The sequence below is a fragment of the Sorex fumeus genome, unplaced genomic scaffold (genome assembly GCF_029834395.1).
Source record: "Sorex fumeus unplaced genomic scaffold, SorFum_2.1 ptg000024l, whole genome shotgun sequence".
Taxonomy (NCBI): Eukaryota; Metazoa; Chordata; class Mammalia; order Eulipotyphla; family Soricidae; genus Sorex; species Sorex fumeus.
The window spans coordinates 36,645,315-36,667,433 of NW_026606081.1; the positions used below are offsets into that span (position 1 = coordinate 36,645,315).

The 22,119-nt window shown below is 38.8% G+C and overlaps 1 protein-coding gene across 5 annotated transcripts in view; it reads left to right on the forward strand.

The window, feature by feature from the left end:
* CLCN3 (chloride voltage-gated channel 3) overlaps positions 1–22,119 on the forward strand; it is an 85,852-nt gene that overhangs the window by 43,715 nt on the left and 20,018 nt on the right. For all 5 annotated transcript variants that reach the window (XM_056113794.1, XM_056113796.1, XM_056113797.1 and 2 more), the window contains 6 exons: positions 6,049–6,148; positions 8,932–9,119; positions 12,410–12,532; positions 15,068–15,274; positions 18,314–18,394; positions 20,010–20,555. In XM_056113794.1, the coding sequence (XP_055969769.1) occupies positions 6,049–6,148; positions 8,932–9,119; positions 12,410–12,532; positions 15,068–15,274; positions 18,314–18,394; positions 20,010–20,555 (1,245 nt within the window). The remainder of the gene's footprint in view (positions 1–6,048; positions 6,149–8,931; positions 9,120–12,409; positions 12,533–15,067; positions 15,275–18,313; positions 18,395–20,009; positions 20,556–22,119) is intronic.

Genomic DNA, 22,119 nt, shown 5'->3' on the forward strand with positions numbered 1-22,119 from the left:
CTTAGAACATAAACATTGTATGGAATTGAAGAGATAGTACAGGAGGTAGGGTTCTTGCCTTGCACGTGGCTTAGTGTTCGGTCCCCAGCTTCCCACATGGTCCCTGAGCACTGTTAGGAATGATCCCTGAATGCAATGCCAGGAATAGGTCCTGAGCATCACTGGGTGTGGCTCTCCAACACCTCTTCCCTCCTCCCCCCATATTACAAATAGTATATTAAGGTACAAGTGTAAAATCATTGTTCTAATCCAGCAACTTGCAAGTTTGTTGTCTCTGATTCCCCTTAAAATTTAAATAATTATTGAGCATTTAATAAGGAGCTTTAGATTATGTAACTATGTAAGTTGATATTGACCATATAAGAGAAACTGAAAATAAATAAGTTCAACTCAAAGGATGGTGCTGGAGTGTTAGTACAGCAGGTAGGGAGGGCAACTTGCCTTACTTGTGGCTGACATGAGTTTGATCCCTGGCGTCTCCTCTGGTCTCACCTGTCACCCCTGAGAAGTGCTGAGTGTGGCCCCAAACAAGCTACTCAGATTGACTGTATAACAGTTCAGAGCCCAGAAGAGGGAATGTAGAGTTGTGTTGCTCAGCCCTGGAATTGGAGGCGACCAGAGTCACACTGAGTGGGGATTGGCGAGCCAGGCATACAATTCCAGGAATTGAACTCAGGACCTTGCACGTGCAAGACATGTGGTCTAGTCCTTTATGCTATCTCCCTCTGAGAGGGTGTGTGTGTGTGTGTGTGTGTGTGTGTGTCTGTGTGTTTTAAGTTTTTTGGGCCACAGTCAGAGACTCTTCAGGGCTTACTCTTGCCTCTACTCTCATGGTCACCCCTGACAGTGCTCAAGGAACCATATGGGATGCCAGTGATCAAACCTAAATCAGCTGTGTGCAAAGCAAACACCCTACTTTATTATTGCTTCTGCTCTCAAACTGAGTATCTTGATGGGCAGTGGCCAGACCCTGGACTTCCCAGCACTGTGTGGAGCACCCCACAAATAAAGAAAAGTAACAAACATTTTATGTTAGTGTAGCACTGTAGCACTGTCCTCCCATTGTTCATCCATCTGCTCGAGCGGGCACCAGTAACGTCTCCATCGTGGGACTTGTTACTAGTTTTGGCATATCAAATATACCACGGGGAGCTTGCCAGGCTCTGCTGTACGGGTGTGATACTCTCGGTAGCTTGCCGGGCTCTCCAAGAGGGATATGTTAACATAAACAATATTATATGAAAATTCGTAATATTTTTCAAGTTAAAAATAGACTGGTGAGGAAGTAATATTGTATGATATTTTTATAAATCTTATTATCTGATTTAATTGAAGACTACTATATTCTCATATTGGCTTCTGCAGTCAGTCTGTTAGGATACATTGTTTTACTTAAAATATGAAGAAAATTCAACTGCACATAGACATGTGGCTGGAAAAAGTTAGGAGCATATTAATAACCTTCTTGGGTCATTGTGGATATTCTTCTTTGACACTGCAAGGACTTTTTGTTTGTTTGTTTTTAACGCTGTTCCTGCTTGGTGCTTGTGGAGTGGGAAGTGGTTAACAGGTGGGGCAAGGATTAGGTTGGAGCTCCCGCTTGCAAAGCATATACATAAGCTCTTTGACCTATATCCCTGGCTCTGATAATGTTTCCTTAAAGATTAATTGTAATGAATGATCTGGAAATATATCAGTGAACTTTTTGTCATGTGTTAACTTAAAATCCATTGTTTCACTGTAAATTTTGAATAAATGAGTTTGTAATATTCAGTGTTTATCTGGAAAATATTGATTCACTGATTTATGCAGCTCCTTGAAATGTTGGTACCTGATTATATAAAGTCATTTTAGAGTATCAGTCACTTGTTAACATTGATTGAAAGATCATGAAGGCATGTGGTGTTCTTACAATGATGAATGCAGTTTTTCCAGAATTGTAATCCTAATTCTTACATCAAAGCTCAGGCTTTATCATTGGAAACATATCTATTTTACTTGAAATAACAGATTTGCTTGTAAGTTCATTTTTTAAGAACTACTTTTCAGATTTCCCAAGTTCGAAAACTATAATTTGCTGTCTTTCAAGTAAAAAATTTCATATAAATGTCAAGTTTATTTTGCAGTTCAAGTAACATAAATACTTTAAGACAGTTACCTCATTATTAATTGTACATCAGACAAAGTACATAAAGTATATGTACTTCTATGTCGTCATACATAATAATTTAAAAGACCCAATTATAAGGAGTTGGGGAGATGGTACAGTGGTTAGGGTATTTTTCTTGTATGTAGATGACCACATATGATGCCCTCACCCAACCAGATATGATCTCGGAGCACAGAGCCAGTAATAAATCCTAAACAATGCCACATGTGGCCCCCAAACCAAAACTAAAAACAAAACCAACCAACCAGACAAACAAAAAAAACAAAAAAACCTCACAGGACTTCTGCACATTAGCATTTTTATTGTTTTTAAAACACTTTTCCAAAAAAGCTTTACATCTCAATGCATATACCTTTTTCCCCTAAACTTTTTCTTGTATTATTGTAGCCCTTGTGGTCCAGATTATTTTGAAGCAAACTGGTATTTTATTTCAAATAGTAGTAAAAAGGTAAAGGTAAAGACCCTCCCATTGATCGTCGATTTGCTCGAGCGGGCCCAGTAATGTCCCCATTGGAGACTTTGTTGTTACTGTGTCTGGCATATCGAATACTCTCGGTAGCTTGCCGGGCTCTCGAGAGGGGCGGAGGAATCGAACTCGGATCGGCCATGTTGGCCGCTTGTAAGGCGAATGCCCTACCCGCTGTGCTATTTTATTATTTTGCAGTGTTGAAACCTTATTATTAATTTTTTGCTTGCTAGCTTGAATATATCTATAATGTGACTTTTCTCTATCAGTTATTTTGATTCCCTGAAGATTAGGTTATACGAAAAGGGGATAAAGTTTGAACTTATAGATTTTGAACTCATGGTTTTAAACATATTTTATTTTTTGATTGTCACAATTATCTTCATTGATGTATAAAATGTTAGTACTTTTTTTTTTTGCTTTTTGGGTCATACCCGGCCATCCATGCACAGGGGTTATTCCTGGCTCTGAACTCAGGAGTTTCTCCTGGCGGTGCGCAGGGGACCATATGGGATGCTGGGAATCGAACCCTGGTTGGCTGCATGCAAGGCAAACGCCCTACCCGCTGTGCTATCTCTTCAGCCCCTAAAATGTTAGTACATTTTAAACAGAGGGGACTTAATGTAAATTGATTCCGTATCCTTTGACAAGTTCTTAGAAGACTCTGAATTCTGGGAAAAGATATTGATGCTAGATCATTTTACACTTTGACTGACTGCGTCAAGCTGGGAGTCAGTTTTTCCAAGGAGTTGTGATTCCTTTGTAGAAAAATAGGCAGTTAAGGAATAAACATGTAATGCTTCTGGGTTGTCCCATTGTTTCTAGACTCTGGTGCTTATAGAAACATTCTAATCTAATGTAATACTTTTGTTCTTTTACTTAACCTCTAGTTCTTAGTCCTATGTTTCCTATGAGCCATGCCTAGTATCTCAACATCACAAATATCATTTGATTTGTCTCACAATGACACAAGCATTTCAGAATGTTTCTGAGACTATATCCAACAATATGCTTACACACACACACATAGGTACGACGCATGTATTCTGCTGTTGAACTATATCCCGGGCCCATTGTTTGTTTTCTTACAATACATTTTGCCCTTAATGTATTCCACCAGGATCGTACACATAAATTGCCTAACTTTATAGTCCATTTCCTTTCTAACCTGTTAGATTTTTCCTCATAACCTGTAAATCTTCATATTTCTTAACTTTTGTGCTTCATTCTTCCTTTATTGTTTTGTTTTGTTTTGGGGGCACTCCTAATGATTCTCAGGTGTTGCTCAGTGGTTACCTCTGACTCTGAACTCAGGGGTCATTCCTGGTGGTTCTTGCGGTACAATATGAGATACTGGGGATTGAACCTGAAATGCCCAGCCCCCCATCACTATCTCTTTATCCTTGATTCTTCCTTGTCTCACTCCAGGGACCAACATGATGAACTTAGGAATATTTGTATTTCATTAAGTAAATGATAGCATGTGATAAACAATTAGTCTCACCTTTTTTTCTTGACATAATCCTGTCTTAATTTATTCATTTTCCTTTTATTATTATTATTTTATTTTTTATTTTTATTAGTGGCATCTGCCGCCAATACAATCGTTCTTTTTCATTGCTATAGAACTTATCACTCTTCGGAGAAAGATATGATTTCCAGATTTTTTTTTGTTTTGTTTTTGTTTTACGCCACTCCTTGCTTAGGGCTTACTCCTGACTATGTGTTCAGGGATCACTTCTGTCAGGCTCAAGGTACCATATGGGGTTCTGGGGGTTAGACCTGGGTCAGCTCCATGCAAGGCAAGTGCCTTACCTACTGTACTGTATCTCTGGCCCCTAATTTCTAAATTTTTACTTAGTATTATGTTTTATAAAATAATTCAGTCATTCTTACTGCATAAATTGCAACTTGGTATTTAATACTATTTTTGAAAAAAATGGTCAACTTCAAAAAATGGTTAGTGTTTGTGTTTAGTTGCCTCATTCAATGTAGAATTTACCGAGTCTTTCTAATGGGGCTTTTGTGGCTCAAAATAGAACAGATACTTAAAATAGATCAGATCACTGAATTTCCCCTGAAGTCTTGTGGTACAGTTGAGCAGTGAAGCTTTTGGTTAAATGAGCTTTAAAAAGCACCAGTTTTAGCAGAAGAGAGAAGAGATTTGGACTAATTATAAATAGATTGAGAAGTGCATTCTACTAAGAGGCAAGACTTGCCACCTTGGATCTTAGTAGAATGTCATTTGGAAATTCAGAAGTTGCCTCCTGCTAGTCCTACTTCTGTCCTGTTCAGCAGAGGACATTTCAGCCTTATACAAGTGGTAAAAGAGCCTCTGGACCCTTCTAAATTGGAGCTCACCATATCTGCATATTTATAGGCCAACAAGTTTTGGTGACTTTTTTTTTTTTTTTGGCTTTTTGTGGTCACACCTGGCAATGATCAGGAGTTACTCCTGGCTCTGCACTCAGGAATCACTCCTGGCAGTGCTCGGGGAACCATATGGGATGCACATGCTCAAACCCGGGTCAGCGGTATGCAGGGCAAAGGCCCTATCCACTGTACTATTGCTCCGTTCCCAACCCTTTTTTTCAAGTGACTATTCTGCTTTTTGTTTATGGGATTACACCTGTATTCGATGATCTTACAGGGGTTTTGTTTGTGTTGGTGGAAGTATGTTCATAAGCAGTATTCAGTTAGCCTAGGGGCCAACAAGGTTTTGGGAGTTTGTCAGCCCTGCGGAGCTCATTTGTGAGGTAGTGTAGTCCAGCTGTAGGCATGACAGCAGTTGTTGAAGTGTGAGTACAGCTTCCAGGGCTTCAGCAGGCTGGGTACTTGTCTAACCACTCCCAAGAATACCCTGGAAGTCTCAGCCAGGGGACTGGTGTATCCAAGAAATTTTTGCAGCTAGTTGATCTCTTTTGAGATTGAATCAATCAATTTAATTTTGAGCCTCTAGTTCAGAGAAGATTTCAAAGGGAGTGGGTGAAAAGTCTTCTGATCGTCTGTTTTAAAGAGTATTTTAATCCCCTTAACTATTGAGTCCAAAGGAACAGGATAAGGCAGACATTTTAAGCCATAATGCCTTGCCTTTGTTAACGTAAAAGGTGTATACTAGCTCAATTTGATGCAATTAATAGTAGCTTAAGATAGACTTTATGTGGTTATCAGTTCCTTATTCTCAAATTTTCTGAAGTTCCTGTTAAAAATGTCGATCTATGTAAGCACATGTCATCTGGTTTTACAAGTACAGTGACTGATTCCGTGATTTTGCCCCTAAATCCTCTTGTTCCATGAACTTAGTTTAGAAAGTACTATCGTATGTAAAGTAAATAATGCAAATTATTAGATTCCAGAATTGTGGCTTCTATTCATAGTTTGAAAAATGAAGTATAAACATTTCTGATTTCAGATCAACAGCAAAAAGAAAGAATCAGCTTGGGAAATGACAAAAAGTTTGTATGATGCTTGGTCAGGATGGCTGGTAGTAACACTAACAGGATTGGCATCAGGTAAAGAAAAATTTTAATGCAATTCCCTTTTCATTAAAGGAACAATAAATACTTCTCATTTCCCTTAATTTTATTTCAGGTGCCATTGGATTTTCTTTCAGCAAATTCTTAAATATTATCAGGATATGGGAGGCATTGCTGCTGATTTAAGTGTTTTTTTAAAACAGGTTTAAGTTTAAGTTTAAGTTTAAGTTTAAGATTTAAGTTCAGGTGGATCTTTCTGGACCCCGTTTCCATATCTATAGCATTTGTGGTTTTGACTATATGATTGATAAATTATCTTTTAATGTTAATATAATAATAAATAATAAGTATTTTGATTACTACCTCTGCACTATTCTAAATGCTTTTTATTTCATAAGCCTCACAGTGATCCTATAACAGAATGCTCGTATTGTTGCCATTTTAAAAGTGAGGGTATTAAAGTATTGTAGCACTGTCATCCCATTGTTCATCAGTTTGCTCAAGTGGGCACCAGTAATGTCTCCATTGTGAGACTTGTTGTTACTGTTTTTGGAATATCAAATATGCCATAGGGAGCTTGCCAGGCTCTGCCATGCGGGCGGAATACTGTCAGTAGCTTGCTGGGCTCTCCGAGAGGGACGGAGGAATCAAACCTGGGTTGGCCATGTGCGAGACAAACGCCCTACCTGCTGTGCTATTGCTCCAGCCCATTAAAGTATTATATATACTTAAATTTTGACTTAGGTCATGTAGCTAATAAGTGGCCAAACTTTTAAAGTAATGATTTAAATAAAAGGAGTTTAATTTATAAGGCCGCATTTTTAGCTACCATGCTATAGCATGTCCAAAAGTCCCTCTGATGTGAGATTTTAAGGAAATAGCAGTTAAAGATCTGAAACAAATACTGAGAACTGTTTTTAATGACTTTCAGCTTCCATCATTAAAGGTTATGTCTGGAATAACATGAGGGGAAAATAGTTAATATTTGTGTGGAGGATAGAGGGAAGTACTGATTGGCATGCATGAATATTTTGAGATAGCTTTGTGACCCACTGATCTTTTTGATTAGATCTTTTTTGAGAAGGACCTAGGTAGTAACCATACATTTGAGGTGCTTATTTGGAGGGGCAAGGGGTTGTTTTGTTTTGTTTAGTCATACTAGGCAATGTTCATGGATTACTCCTGGTTCTGCACTCAGGAATTGTTCCTGGCAGTACTTGGGAGACTATATGGGATTTCAGGGATCTGGTTGAGTGCAAGGCAAACACCCTACCCACTTTATTATTACTTCAGCCCAACGGTATTTTGGGGGGGACGGGGGGAGTAAAATTATCAGTTATATTTAATTTAAAAACTGAAAATATGTCACAATAATTCATCAGTGCTTATGTTTCACTATTTTCTCATGAACATTGTTTTAATGATAATGAAGTCATTTGTGAATTTTTTAATTATCTTGCATATTGAAACATCTTAGTCAAAAACTCAGTTTTAAATAACCAGGTTTGTGAATCTTTTTCTAAGTAGCTGTTACAGATACTTTGATATCTTTTTAAATACTCCCTTTAAAAGTCACATTTAATTTGAATTCTGTGAATAGTTTTGATGTAAGGAATAAGTTTTATTATAAAGATAGACTGTTTTCAATTTTTAAAAGAAAATATTAAATTTATCGATAACTGTCCACTGTCCTCCAGTTGTTCATTGATTTGCTTGAGCACCCAGTAACATCTGGGCCCACTCGCAAGACTTGTTACTGTGTTTGGCATGTCAAATACGCCGCGGGGAGCTTGCCAGGCTCTTCCATGTGGGTGGGATACTCTGAGTAACTTGCCGGGCTCTCCGAGAGGGGCGGAAGAATCGAACTCAGGTCGGCAGGCTCAGCTGCGTGCAAGGCAAATGCCCTATCCACTGTGCTATTGCTCCAGCCCATTGATAACTAAGATTTAAAAATTAAATTTAATATTCTCTATGTGTGATCTTGCTTTTCCACCATGCTTTTTTGGGTCCCTTTTAACTTGGTAGCTCTTTTGGGGGGAGTTGGGAGATTTCAGCTTTTTAGCACAGCGGGTAGGGCGTTCGCCTTACAAGCAGCCAATATGGCCGACCCGAGTTCGATTCCTCCGCCCCTCTCGGAGAGCCCAGCAAGCTACCGAGAGTATTCGATATGCCAGACACAGTAACAACAAAGTCTCCAATGGAGACGTTACTGGGCCCGCTCGAGCAAATCGACGATCAATGGGAGGGCCTTTACCTTTACCTTTACCCCCCTTTTACAAAAAATAAAATAGAAGTAACAGTAATTAAAATGCAAAAGTAATTAATTGGTCAAACAAATATACACACGGAAGAATCCAGTAGGAATACTACCAGTTTTTAATCTCCTCTCCAGATCTGGCTACTGACAGAGTGGAGACTTTGGAGAAGCTTTCCAAGGAGTTACCCATCCCTGTAGACTCAATCTCTGCCATAGTCTACTCTCACCAGCAACTCCTGCATTTTTCAATGAAGGGGAAGGTCACACTCGCATAGCCACCCCCTTTATCTAATCTGGAGGGCCCTAAGCAGCCAGTATTAACCAGTCAGTCTGGGAGGATTTAGAAGCGTCCCTGGAAAAGCTTTCGGGAGTAGGGAGTAGGAAATCTTTTAACCATGGCAGTAAGGAGGTTTTCCACTGATGTGAATCTTGACAATACATGAATGGAAACTTTTGTTCTTTAATGGCTGGCAGTATTAGAGTAAAGATCCTGCACTTGCTTGATACTTCTTGACTTCCCAAATGGACTTTAAAGGAAACTCTGTCCAATGTATTTTTACAGGGGCATTGGCTGGATTAATAGACATTGCTGCTGATTGGATGACAGACCTAAAGGAGGGCATTTGCCTTAGTGCATTGTGGTATAATCATGAACAGTGTTGTTGGGGATCTAATGAAACGACATTTGAAGAGAGGGATAAATGTCCCCAGTGGAAAACATGGGCAGAATTAATCATAGGTCAAGCAGAGGTAAGTCTTATTTTGTCAAAAGATTAATTAGTAATTGATATTGTAAAAATAGTCTCTAATTCATTTAATTATAAAATTAATCTCAAACTAGATGATTGTAAGCATCCCATATTAAAGGGAAAAAAGACATAATAGGTTAGATGAATAATACAGAAATGCATTGAGTTAGGTGAGCTCTTTTGTTCACTGCATAGTCATATATGGTCATACTGACTGGTAGTACAGGATAACTTTTTTTTTTTTATGTAGGAGTACTGCTATTTATTCAGCCACTGATTAGCTGATTAAATTGGGCATGAACTCCATCTTACTTTTTTTTCATAATTTTATTTATTTTTTCTTCTTATATCTATTTACTGAATCACTCTGGGAAAAGTTACTAAGCTTTCAGGTTCAAGTCTTGGTGACACAATGATCAAACACCTCTCCCTTCACCAGTATTCATTTTTCACTACCAAGAACCCCAATATACCCCCCCTCCCACCCATCCCAATGCCTGTGAGGCAGATGATTTCCACTTAACTATTCTCTACATTGATTACATTCATTATTTTGACAAAAGATGCACCATTATTGTTTAGAATTTCCCCCCAGCAATCAGAATTGCTGAAAAGGCATTACAAAATAGTTTGTTTTCTATAGCTGGTTATGAGAATCATATAAGCTCACGTGGCCACAATAGTGGCCTCACGATTTTGGATTTCTGCAAAGAGCCAGATAATTACGAGATTGGTTTCTGTGTGTTTGGCGTTATGGCTGTGCCGGAGAGCTGCTCGTGGGGGCAACTTGTGACCTCGGTAGGGCGTGAAGGATGAGCCAGTACCGCCCCCCATCCCATGAGACTGCAGTTTCCCCATCACCGCTGGCCCATACCTGGCTTTCCAATAAGCTCTGAGGCGGCAGCCACCTTGCTGCTGGGGGGGAAAAGGCGGAATGGAGCAACACCCTTTCCCTCCCGGGGAGGCATGGCGCCATAGTTTAACGCATGGTCCATTCACTTTTCTGCTGCAAGCTGCCACCGGGCTCTGGATTAAGTCCTTTTGCCTCTGGAGCCATGGCGCGTGCCGGAGAGCCACTTGTGGGGGGCAACTCGTGACCTCGGTAGGGCGTGAAGGACGAGCTGGTACCACTCCCCTTCCCATGAGACTGCAGGTACCGCATCACCGCTGGCTCATACCTGGCTTTACAATAAGCTCTGAGGGAGTGGCTACCTTGTATGCGGTCCAGATGCATTTCTGTCAAAAGCTGCTGGGTTTCGAGATTTGTTTCTGAGTCTCTGGGATCATGGCCATTAAGCAGCTTGATCAGGAGCCAGAGAGGCCGTTTGTAGGCGGCGACTTGGGGTCTCGTTGGGATGGGGAGGAAAGGGCTGGTTCCACCCCCATCTGGTGAGGCCCCACATGTCTCGTCACTGCAGGCCCAAACCTGACTTTCCAGTGGCATCTAGAGGATGGTGGTCACTGGGCCTCCAGGGGGAATAGGCCAAAGCACGAAACCTATTCCCACCTGGAGTGGCCCAGCATCAGTAACCTACTGTAGGAACAGGATGCATTGTTGCCAAAAGTTTTTGGGTTCCAAGATACGTTTCTGAGTCTCTGGGATCCTGGCCATTAAGCAGTTCAATCAGGAACCAGAGAGGCCATGCCTCCAATTATATAGCTGAGCCGGAGGTGGTTTGTGGGTGTGTCTCCCACATACCTAACTCTTGGCCGTTTACTTTGCTCCAAGTTTTTGGGGTCTGGCACAGCAGCAATTTTGGGGTATCTGAAAGACTGACGGTGCTATCAGGCTGCTGATGCACTCGCCCCACAGGTACAAATTGACCTGTTGGCGGCATCATACCTCCAAGATAACACTTTTTAATTAGTTTTTAAATTTTACTTTTATAGGGACCACACCTGGTAGGCTATAGGCCCAGGGCCAGTCTTGATACTGCTGGGGTTGAAGGTGTGTGTGTTTGTGGGGAGGTGAGGGGGTGTTTGGTATAGTGTCAGGATGGAACTCAGGGCTTTGCACTCACGCTAGGCCCATGCAGGACTGGGGAGGTATCCAAAGGGCCTAAGCACTTGCTTCAATGCCAGGCATGGCCTGACCTAAGCACTGCTAGTTGTAACTTCTAGCACTGCTTGAGAGGACCAAAAGACAAAACCACAAAAAGGAATGAAACTAGGCATGTGCTCTAGGCAGTCAGCGATCTCCTGAAATATATATTATTATAAAAAGTAATTTCAATAATAATATAATAATAACATTGTATAATTTGTAGAAAGTGAGTATGAAGACAATTATTAAACCACTTGACATTGTACCATAATGATTAGAGAAAAATGAATTACAGATGTATGTATTAATGACACAATAGAATAAGTCTCTAACTTGAGATAAGTACCCCTCCCCTCCTTTTGGTCTTTGGGCTCTTTCTGGTGCTGCCCAGGACTACCCAAATTGTTGCTCTAGGGTCATTACAGTTCTGGAGCCTCCTGCATGCAAAGCAGGTGCTCTAGTTCATCAAGCTGTCTTTCTGACCCCCACCTTGGAGAAACCCTTAGATTTTTTATTTTTGACATTATAGTTTTCAAATGATTATTTGACTATTTTGATCTGTAAATCAAAATTTTAGCAGTTGAAATATTACGTATTTTTTTTAATTTATTTTTTTTGCTTTTTGAGTCATGCCCAGTGATGCACAGAGGTTACTCCTGGCTCTGCACTCAGGAATTACCCCTGGCGGTGCTCAGGGGACCATATGGGATGCTGGGAATCGAACCTGGGTTGGCTGCGTGCAAGGCAAACGCCCTACCCGCTGTGCTATTGCTCCAGCCCCTGAAATATTACATATTTTAAATAGGAAAATATCAATATGTTGCAAAACTTGTACATAACTGAAGTTTGGAATTGAAAGGATTATATATGCTGGTTAAGTGGCAGCATACTGTTTCTCTTTGGACTCTCAGTAGAATTGTAGCAGCATGAAATTGAGTGCAAATGCAATTTTGTTTTCACAAACTGTTCCAAAGTGGGGAAGGCAGAGGTTGAAATGTAGCTGTGATTCTTGACCACATGACATTTTGAGTCTGGAAAAAGGTAGAAAAATCACTGGATCGATTTAAGGCTCTTTAATATACATCTGAATCTGTTTTGGGATTCCATTATTTTATTCAAGTAAAACTTTTATTATGGAAGCTTTCAGGAACCTTTTACAAGTTTTACTCACATTTCTTTGTGGCAAACACTTGAATTAGAGATACACTTTAAATAAATTCATACTGTTTAACTATTTGCTTTTTTAGGGTCCTGGTTCTTACATCATGAACTACATAATGTACATCTTCTGGGCCTTGAGTTTTGCCTTTCTTGCCGTTTCTCTAGTAAAGGTGTTTGCTCCCTATGCCTGTGGCTCAGGAATTCCAGAGGTAAGACAACCCATATTCAGTATCATCAGATATTGAGTAATTCTTAATCATGCATACTTTTGCTTTCGGGCTGAAACAGTAATTTTTGTGAGGGAAGAGCTTTTTATAATATGAGAAAGAAATTTTTATTGATGCTGCATGATTTACAGTAATACTAATATTAACATTTTAGGCCTACAGTGTTACAGCACTACATCCACTGAATAAGAAAATTTTGAACATAAACACTGATTATAGATGAGAAGAAAAGAAATTGTTCCCATAATGAATTCATCATTTACTGTGGAGACTTTTTCCTCGCTGTTAATTTACACATGATTAAATAAACATCAGATTAAATAAGGCTCAGTTAATATCAGGATCCTGAAGAAGTGTCTAGTGGTCTAATGTTCTTGTTGGAGAATACAGTTAGGACTAAACATGATACTTCCTTCCCTTCTATATTTTCTCTCTTAAATAAATTATCAGCTTTTTCCACTTTTTTTTTTTTAAGTTTTTGGGCCAAACTGTCTGAAATCTCTGAGGGTGGCCATGGGGTGGCCCCTACGACTCTTTCCCCTGGCTACCCAGGTTCTGGGGGCCTGGGTTGCTCCCCAAGCCAGGGCGGCCTGGGTCATGGGGCCGGCGGCAGAGGAAGCGAGGGCCAAACCTGTTGATTGATCAGATGCTGTTTATTCCATTCTCATCCCCGTTCACTCCTGTCTCTCTCTCTCCTCTCTTGGCCCCTGATCCGGCACCCCTTTTCCTGGTGGCTCTGGCTCTGGATCCTCCAGCCCACTTTTACAGTCCAGTTAAATCCTAAAACCATGAGGGGTTGGGCTTACACATAGGTGTGGTCACAATCAATAGGGTTAAAGTTCTTTCCCTCAGGGGATGCTGCTTCTAAGACAGATTCTCTTTCAGCAGGACAACCCACCCAAGGGCAGAATCCCATGGGTGTGTTTCTCCTCTCCATGTCCAACTAACATATAAGCATTCATAATGTTAGTCATTTTGTATGGACACAGTAAGAGATGCATTTAGCTTATAGAATTGCTCTCCTGGGGTCATCTCGATCTCAGACTATAGTGCTCAGGCCAGATTAGTCTTTCCTGTCCCTAGCAGGGTCCTAGTCTTGTCGTTACTTGTGGATCATGACAGCATTTGTCCGTGATCAAGCTCTTAACTTACAGTTAAGAATTGTGGTAGTTTGGCCTGGCCCATTTTGATGACAGGATAGCTTACAGCTTGCCCTGGGTCCCTTGTCAGGACTCTGCCTTTTGGGTGCTAGGAACTGAGGACAACTGAGGCTTATGTTGAGAATGAATAATATTTGAAGCCAATTAAATCCCAAGTTACAAAAGAATAATATTAATTGTCTTCTTGTGTCTATCCAAAAGGACATTGCTTTAAAGTAAACTATTCAAAAGATACAAGGAGAGGAGAAAGGCAATATTAACTTACAATACAATTACTTACAGTGTCCTAGAAAGATCTTACCTTATAAATTAACAGAAACTGATTAGGGGAATAAGCTCTCTTCCCCAACCAGTTAATCGGTTGGGGAAGAGAGCTTATTCCCCTAATTAACCAGTTAATCGGTTGGGGAAGAGAGCATAGAGAAGTGGTTACAGAGAAACAGAAGAATGGGAGTGACTCCAGAGCGTTGGGAGGGGTATGACCTGATAAACCTAAACTCCTTATGGCAAGGGAGAAAGGACAAAGCAATGTCATCCTACACCAAACCCATCAATGTGCTGGGATTACTCCTTTCTCTGCACCCAGGAATCACTTCTGGCAGTGCTTGGGAGGACCATATGGATGCTGGGCCCCAAACCCCTGTCAGCCATGTGCAAGGCAAGAGTCCTGCTGTACTATTTGTTCAGCCTCTAGTTTTCTTTTAAGTTTATTTATTTATTTTTGCCTTTTGGGTCACACCCAGCAATGCTCAGGGGTCACTCCTGGCTCTGCACTCAGGAATTACTCCTGACGGTGCTTGGGAGACCATATGGGATGCCAGAGATCGAACCCAGGTCGGCCGTGTGCAAAGCAAACGCCCTACCCGCCATGCTATCGCTCCGGCCCCCTCTAGTTTTCTTTAAAACTAAATTATTGTGATTTTTGAATCTGGATAAAGTAGCTTTTTACATTAAAAATGTGTAATATTGCATAGTATATAGCATTTGATACTCATCTTTTGTTTGTATGAAAATAATATACTTAATTACAATACTCTAAAAAGGAATATCTTTATTTTTGACACAATGTGTGAAAGGTATGTATCATATTCTAATCAGAAATACTAAAATTTCCTTCTTATTAATCATGTTAACTTTCTTTTAATGTGGCCAGATATTTTAGTTTTATTCATGAGATAATATTTTTTGTCTTTGCTTGGGAAGAAAATTAGAGTATTATAGATTGTTTGGTACATAATAGCTAATGCTTTGAAAATTGTTAGTTGTTCCCTAATCTGCCAAATTGATAAGTAAAATAAGGCAATAATTTGTTCCATTTTATTAAGAAAATTATGCTGCCTTCATCTTTCCTTTGTAGATTAAAACCATTTTAAGTGGCTTCATCATCAGAGGTTACTTGGGAAAATGGACTTTAATGATTAAAACCATCACATTAGTACTGGCCGTGGCATCAGGTTTGAGTTTAGGAAAAGAAGGTCCTTTGGTACACGTTGCCTGTTGCTGTGGAAATATCTTTTCCTACCTCTTTCCAAAGTATAGCACAAATGAAGCTAAAAAAAGGGAGGTAAGTGCTTTTGTGGCTTTAATATGGGTATAGTCTCACTACAGTGTCCTGCTGTGAAGATCATATTTTATTTATTACTTATCATAAAATCTGTACTTAGATTAAAAATCTAGTGTGAGATTTTTTTGGTTGCTGTTGTTCCCCTTTGCTTTTTAAAGAAGTAATGTTTTTCTAGACTACATCTCAAGGCAACTCTGTCTTCTGTAGAAAGAGATGTTTAGATAGACGACCTGGGGTCCATTTGGTTTCAGTTGAGTTTCATGTAGTCCTTTCCATTTTTGCTTTGCTTTACAAACCTTTTCTTGAAATGTTTTCCAAATTATCGCTCCTTTTTTTCTCATTAGTATTTCTCCAAGAGGGATCTTTCAAGCCTTGCTTTACTCTGAAATAAAGTGTGTAAAGCCAGTGAGGGGCAGTTTGACTCACAGAGCTGTCTGGCACTGGGAGAGCTTGAAGAGTCTTCAGTGCCTATGTGGCACTAAATTTCCTTTACCACTGTTTTAGATCAACTTGTTCTTCTAGGAAACATTTAAATTATTATATATTATAGAGTAGTGCTGGGAAAACTGGGCAGCTACATGTGAAAAAATAATGAACTCAGATCTTTCTCTAATGCCATGCACAAAAGTCAGATCAAAATGAATGAAAGACCTCAGCATCAGACCTGAATCCATGAGGTACATGGAGGAAAACACAGGCAAAACTCTCCGTGACATTGAAGCTAAAGGCATCTTCAAAGATAAAACACCGCTGACCAAGCAAGAGGAAGCAAAACTATACAAATCTGGCTACATTAAACTTCTGCACCTCTAAAGAAATTGTGTCCAAGATACAGAGACAATCCACAGAATGGGAAAAATTATTTACCTATTACCCATCTGATCAGGGTGTTAATATCAAAGATACATAAGGCACTGATAGAACTTTACAAGAAAAAAAATCCAGCCTCATCAAAAAATAGGGAGAAGAAATGAATAGAAACTTCCTCAAAGAGGAAATTCAAATGGCCTAAGGCACATGGAAAAATGCTCTACATCGCTAATCATCAGGGAGATGCAAATCAAAACAACAATGAAATATCATCTCACACCGAAGACTGGCACACATCCAAAAGAACAGGAACAACCAGTGCTGGGATGAATGCAGGGAGAAAGGGACTCTCATTCATTATTGTTGGAAATGCTAACTAGCCCAGCCTTTTTGAAAAACAATATGGACATTCCTAAAAAAAGAAAGCTAGAAATTGTTCTTTTTTCTTTTTTTGATGTGTATTTTGGGTCACACCTGGCTGATGTTTGGGTTTTTTCTGGCTCTGCACTCAGGAATCACTCTTAGTGGTGCTCAAGGAATCATACGGGATGCTGGGGATCGAACCCTGGTCATCCTTGTGCAAGGCAAATGCCCTACCCACTGTACTATGATGCCTGCCCTTCAGTTCTATTCTTTACTTTCTTTCATACCCAGATATTATGTTTAGTTAATATATACACTGGTGATATATGACATTTATTATGTTGCTATTAGTGTATAAGTGACTAGAATTTACTTGTTAGTGCAAAAGATTAAGGTTTCAATTTGACTTTCTTCTTATGCCCAATTCTTTGACATATTTAAATTATTTGATTCTTAGATACTTATGAAACATAGAAGGATTAGAAGTATAGGTATATTAGCTTACTGTAATAATCTAGTAAATGTAGAATTACAGAATTCAGTCCACATCCATAAAAGTGATCAAAAACATTATGAGTTAAATTTGCTGTCAGTTCTCAAATAATCAGAGTAACATTCAAAAGTCAGAGGCAGTTTAACTAAAATAATTATTTGCTTATTCTTAATTTACATTTGTTTATGAAGTACTTTTTTGAGATTTAGATATTGTTGTAAACACCATTTTAAACTAATTTTTAAATTTTTATGTTATTGAAGAGAAAATTGAGACCCAGAGAGGTAAAGTTATTTGCTCCCAGGTAATAAGTGATATCCTAGCAGACTGACTGAGTGAACTTGACTAGTAACCATTTAGTTTTATTTTGGTTACATAATTTTTCTTTTGATGTAAAATTTGGTCATTTGAAGAAATGCTTTGGTTGCCTAAAGTATTTACTACATTTTGAAAGGAAAAAATACAATTAAGTGAGTGTAGATGACTTTATACCTATAGAAAATGGGCAATAGCCAAGTGATAACTTCAGGAGTAGGAAAGAAGATTCAGATAAGTGTTCATGTATTTTTCTTCTTCCTTTGGCTTTCTTTTGGGGCTGCTAGTTGGCAAGCCTGAATTAGAAAGAGCCATCATGTTTTCAGAAGAAAACTACATGGATAGTAGCAGAACCAAGTAAAGTTAAAAGAATTACCATTCCCTAGAAATTTCTCTTTGTGACTACAAAAATGACATGAATACTAGTAAAATTGTTAATATTTTCTAAGGATTTAAAATAGTGAAAATACAGGAAATTCAGGAAGTTTTAATTTTATGAGTATTTTTCTAGAATTTGAAATAGAGTAATTATTAATGATGGGGTAGTCAAGTCCAAAATTTTGGAAATTATATCCTCATTAAAACATCCTTGCAAACTCCGGTTACTACTCTATTGTCTTTATCAACATAAGTCTTGAGTTGTGTGACAGTTATCTGACAATTATTACCTCCTCCTTCTTGTCTCCTACTTACATTTTTGTATCTAGCAGACAGTTTTTGTTTTTCTTTTGGTCCACACCCAGTAGTGCTCAGGAACTATTCCAGGCTCTAAACTTGGGAGACCATGTGGTGCCAGTGATCAGGCCTCCCTGCCTGTTAAGTCCAAGAGCTATCTCTTCAGCACCCATGAATGGTTTTTGACCAAGTATTGAATATATAATCGACCTTTCTGTTGAATCAGAAAGCAAATGTTTTCTGAGAAATAAATGCTTGTCTTTGCTTGGGGAAAAGGGAAATTGAGTTTTGAAGAAAGTTTGGAAAATTTGAGTAATTTGAAATTTTAATTGCTATATTTGAATTTACAAGGAAATCTAAAATAAGCCACATTCTTTTTTTAGGTGCTATCAGCTGCCTCAGCTGCAGGTGTTTCTGTAGCTTTTGGTGCACCAATTGGAGGAGTTCTTTTTAGCCTGGAGGAGGTAGGTTAAAAAAAAAAATCTGGCAATTAGAATTATGTTTACTTATCATGATAATAGATTTTGGCATTCTTTTATATCTTTTAGCTAGTAGAGTAGACTCTTTTTAAATCTTAATATTTATTTTCATAGATTTTTTTACTTGTGCTTACATAAAAATAATATGCTGCATATGTTCCCTTGAGAAAATTCTTTTCAGACTCTTAGGATGTAGAAATACTAGTATTTAAAATTTAACTTTGTTGGCATATTGAAAAGGGAACATTTTTACCCAAAAGGAAATATTTGAATCTACCTCTGTCGACTAAATTATAGCCTGTGTAACCTGCGTTTTTATCTAAATTGTTTCCAGTTCCTGAATTGTCTTTTTAAGTTTTTCTTGTGGGATTATGATTTTTTATTTTGCAGTTATTGATGCTTAAGAAAATAATTTTAATCATCAGTCGATTTTTTTGTTTGTTTGGTTTTTTGGCCACACCCACCAAAGTTCAAGAGTTACCTGGCTCTTGTTGGTGCTTGGGGGACCATATGGGATTCTGGGATTTGAACCCAGGTAGGCTGTGTGCAAGGCAAACACGCTACTGTCTGTGCTATATTGTTCCAGCCCCATCATTGGAATATTTTGGTTTTTTATTAGTGGTTGAGAATCTATCCCACCCGTTAAAAAAATCATTTAATATTTTAATCTTTTTTTAAAATCCTAGTTTGCTTGTTCTTTTGCTTTTTTTTTTTTCTTTTTTTATTACCTACTCAGTGGTGTTCAGGGATTACTCTGGCTCTGAGGAATTACTCCTGTTGTTCCTGGTGGTACTCAGGAGAGCATATGGGATTCCTGGGCTGGAACCCAGATTGACCACATGCAAGGCAAGCGCCCTACCAGCCGTACTGTCTCTCCAGCTGCTGTGTATTTGTGTGTGTGTGGGTGTGTGTTGCTGTGTATTTGTGTGTGTGTCTGTGTATGTGTATGTTTTTAATGTGGAAAAGGCAAGTTAAGTGTTTTTTATTGACTAACAGAAGTTGGTGATGTAACATAGGACTGAAGATGAAACTTTTTAAAAATATATAATATTAGGTATTTCAAATGGTTATCAAGTATTTATGATTAGTTAATACTGTGAATTTTTTTTTTCTTTTCGGGTCACACCTGGCGATGCTCAGGGGTTATTCCTGGCTTTGCACTCAGTAATCACACCTGGCAGTGCTCAGGGGACCATATGGGATGCTGGGAATCAAACCTTGCATGCAAGGCAAACGCCGCTGTGCTGTCACTCCAGCCCCAGATACTGTGAATTTTTAATGGTGACAATACATTCGCTACAATAAAATCATTGCATATAAACTCTAACTGCTACAAATTTTAGAGCTATAATAACATTTGAGAGTATAATACCACTTGAGAGTATTCCGCCCCGCACAGCAGAGCCTGGCAAACTCCCCGTGGCATATTTGATGTGCCAAAAACATTAACAAGCCTCACAATAAAGATGTTACTGGTGCCCACTCGAGCAAATTGATGAACAGTGGGAGGACAGTGCTACAGAGCTAATACCGTTTGAGTTATAATTTGTCAAAAATTGGTTAAATGAATGAAACCATTAATTTTTTTCTTTTTTTTCAGGTTAGCTATTATTTTCCTCTTAAAACTTTATGGAGGTCATTTTTTGCCGCCTTAGTGGCTGCTTTTGTTTTGAGATCCATCAATCCATTCGGTAACAGCCGCTTGGTTCTTTTTTATGTGGAATATCATACACCATGGTACCTTTTTGAACTGTTTCCTTTTATTCTTCTCGGGGTGTTTGGAGGGCTTTGGGGAGCCTTTTTCATTAGGGCAAATATTGCCTGGTGTCGTCGGCGCAAATCCACCAAATTTGGAAAGTATCCTGTTCTTGAAGTCATTATCGTTGCAGCTATTACTGCTGTGATCGCCTTTCCTAACCCATATACGAGGCTCAACACCAGTGAACTCATTAAAGAGCTTTTTACAGACTGTGGTCCCCTGGAATCCTCTTCTCTTTGTGACTACAAAAATGACATGAATGCTAGTAAAATTGTCGATGATATTCCTGATCGTCCAGCAGGCCTCGGTGTATATTCAGCTATATGGCAGTTATGCTTAGCACTCATCTTTAAAATCATAATGACAGTATTCACTTTTGGTATCAAGGTAAGTACTGATGCGAGATGATTTTAAATATTTCTAAGCATGTTTGAAACATGTATGTAGAATAAGAAATGAGACTTTTAAAGAATGGTTTTGTGAGTGTAGGGTAAGGAAGTTCTTATCTTTTATGTTTAATTTTAAGCAGAGGCAGAAAGAATTCTAGGCTATGTTGTTGACTATGCTATGTGTTGCTGGATAGCAGATCCTCTCAGAACCTAGCCAACATAAGATGACTAGTGATTTTGTTCTGGGTATTAGGAAATAGTTTAGGAAGTAGCGCACTGGGCATTGTTTGTTTCTGGTTTCCCCTGTGGTTGTGGATGATATGTCAAGGGTGTCATCCCCCAAACACTCTTAGGGCTAGCACCTGTGCTGGAATACTGCAGACAACTGGGGCTGGAACATCTCCAGAACTTCTGTATTTCTTTCCCAGCATGTTGGCCTCAGGTTGTTAGATTTCTTTCTTACATGGTGGCTCAGGGTTCCAAAACAAGTATCCTGCAAATAACATCTATAACCTGCCAAAGCCAGGCAGCATGATTCTGTCACATTCTGTCTGTCTCCACTAGGGACCCCTTTTTGCCTGAGGAACTTTGATGCCACCCTGAATATGTAGTTTTATAAAAACAGGTATACAAATAACATATTCATTGATAATTATAAGTCATTTTAAAAAATTTCATTTATTTTGGCAGTCCCCATATTCAGTTATACAACTCTATCTGGGGTCACAGCCTACAGATTAAGAAGCTTGAGGCATACATTTCTACCCAAGTTCAGGGTGGCAATGGACCTCCACCCCACCTATTAGTTGGAAGCTTCAGAATATTTGTCATGAAGGTTTTAAAACCACTTGTATTAGTTTCCTGTTGCTGCTATAATATAAATTCAGTGTGAAAGCTTAAAAACTCCACCAAAATGTTATATTATTAAAATATTTTATATACCTAATGTATAGTTTTGTTATGTGTATATATATGTATGCATATATGTCTGTATATGTGTATATTAAAATGGTTCTGGAATTAGAAATCTGAAAGAGTTCTCATTAGGCTGAAATCAAGGTATTGATAGGAAGCTCAAGGAGTGCTTTTGTCATTTTCAGTCTTCTTAAGTCAGTGGTTTTCGACTTTTTCAAACCTGCAATTTCAGTTGATCAGGGGCTAAAAAACCACTGTTAATGAGTTTGCCTCCTTCTGTTTTAAAAGTCAGCAATGGTTGGTCTAATCCTTATTTTATCTTATTATTCTTTACTGTTCAAAATTCCTTTTCCACATTTAAAATACCCCTGTGTTTGCCTTGAACCCACCTAGATAATTCAGCATCATCTTTTGTTTTAAAGTCAGCTGACTAGCAACCTTTATTTTCTCTGAAACTTTAATTTCACCTTGCCTTGTATCATGATAGATTTCTAGGTTGTGAGGGTTAGGAAAATGGGTATTTGGGCATGCTGCTATGTCATTAGATGTTTGCTTGAAAGGATGCTGCAGACTCAGAAATTAGTAAGCCTTTGAACATCCTGCCTTTTCTCATCAAGGATATATGGCAGCTGGGTCATCTTTCTTGG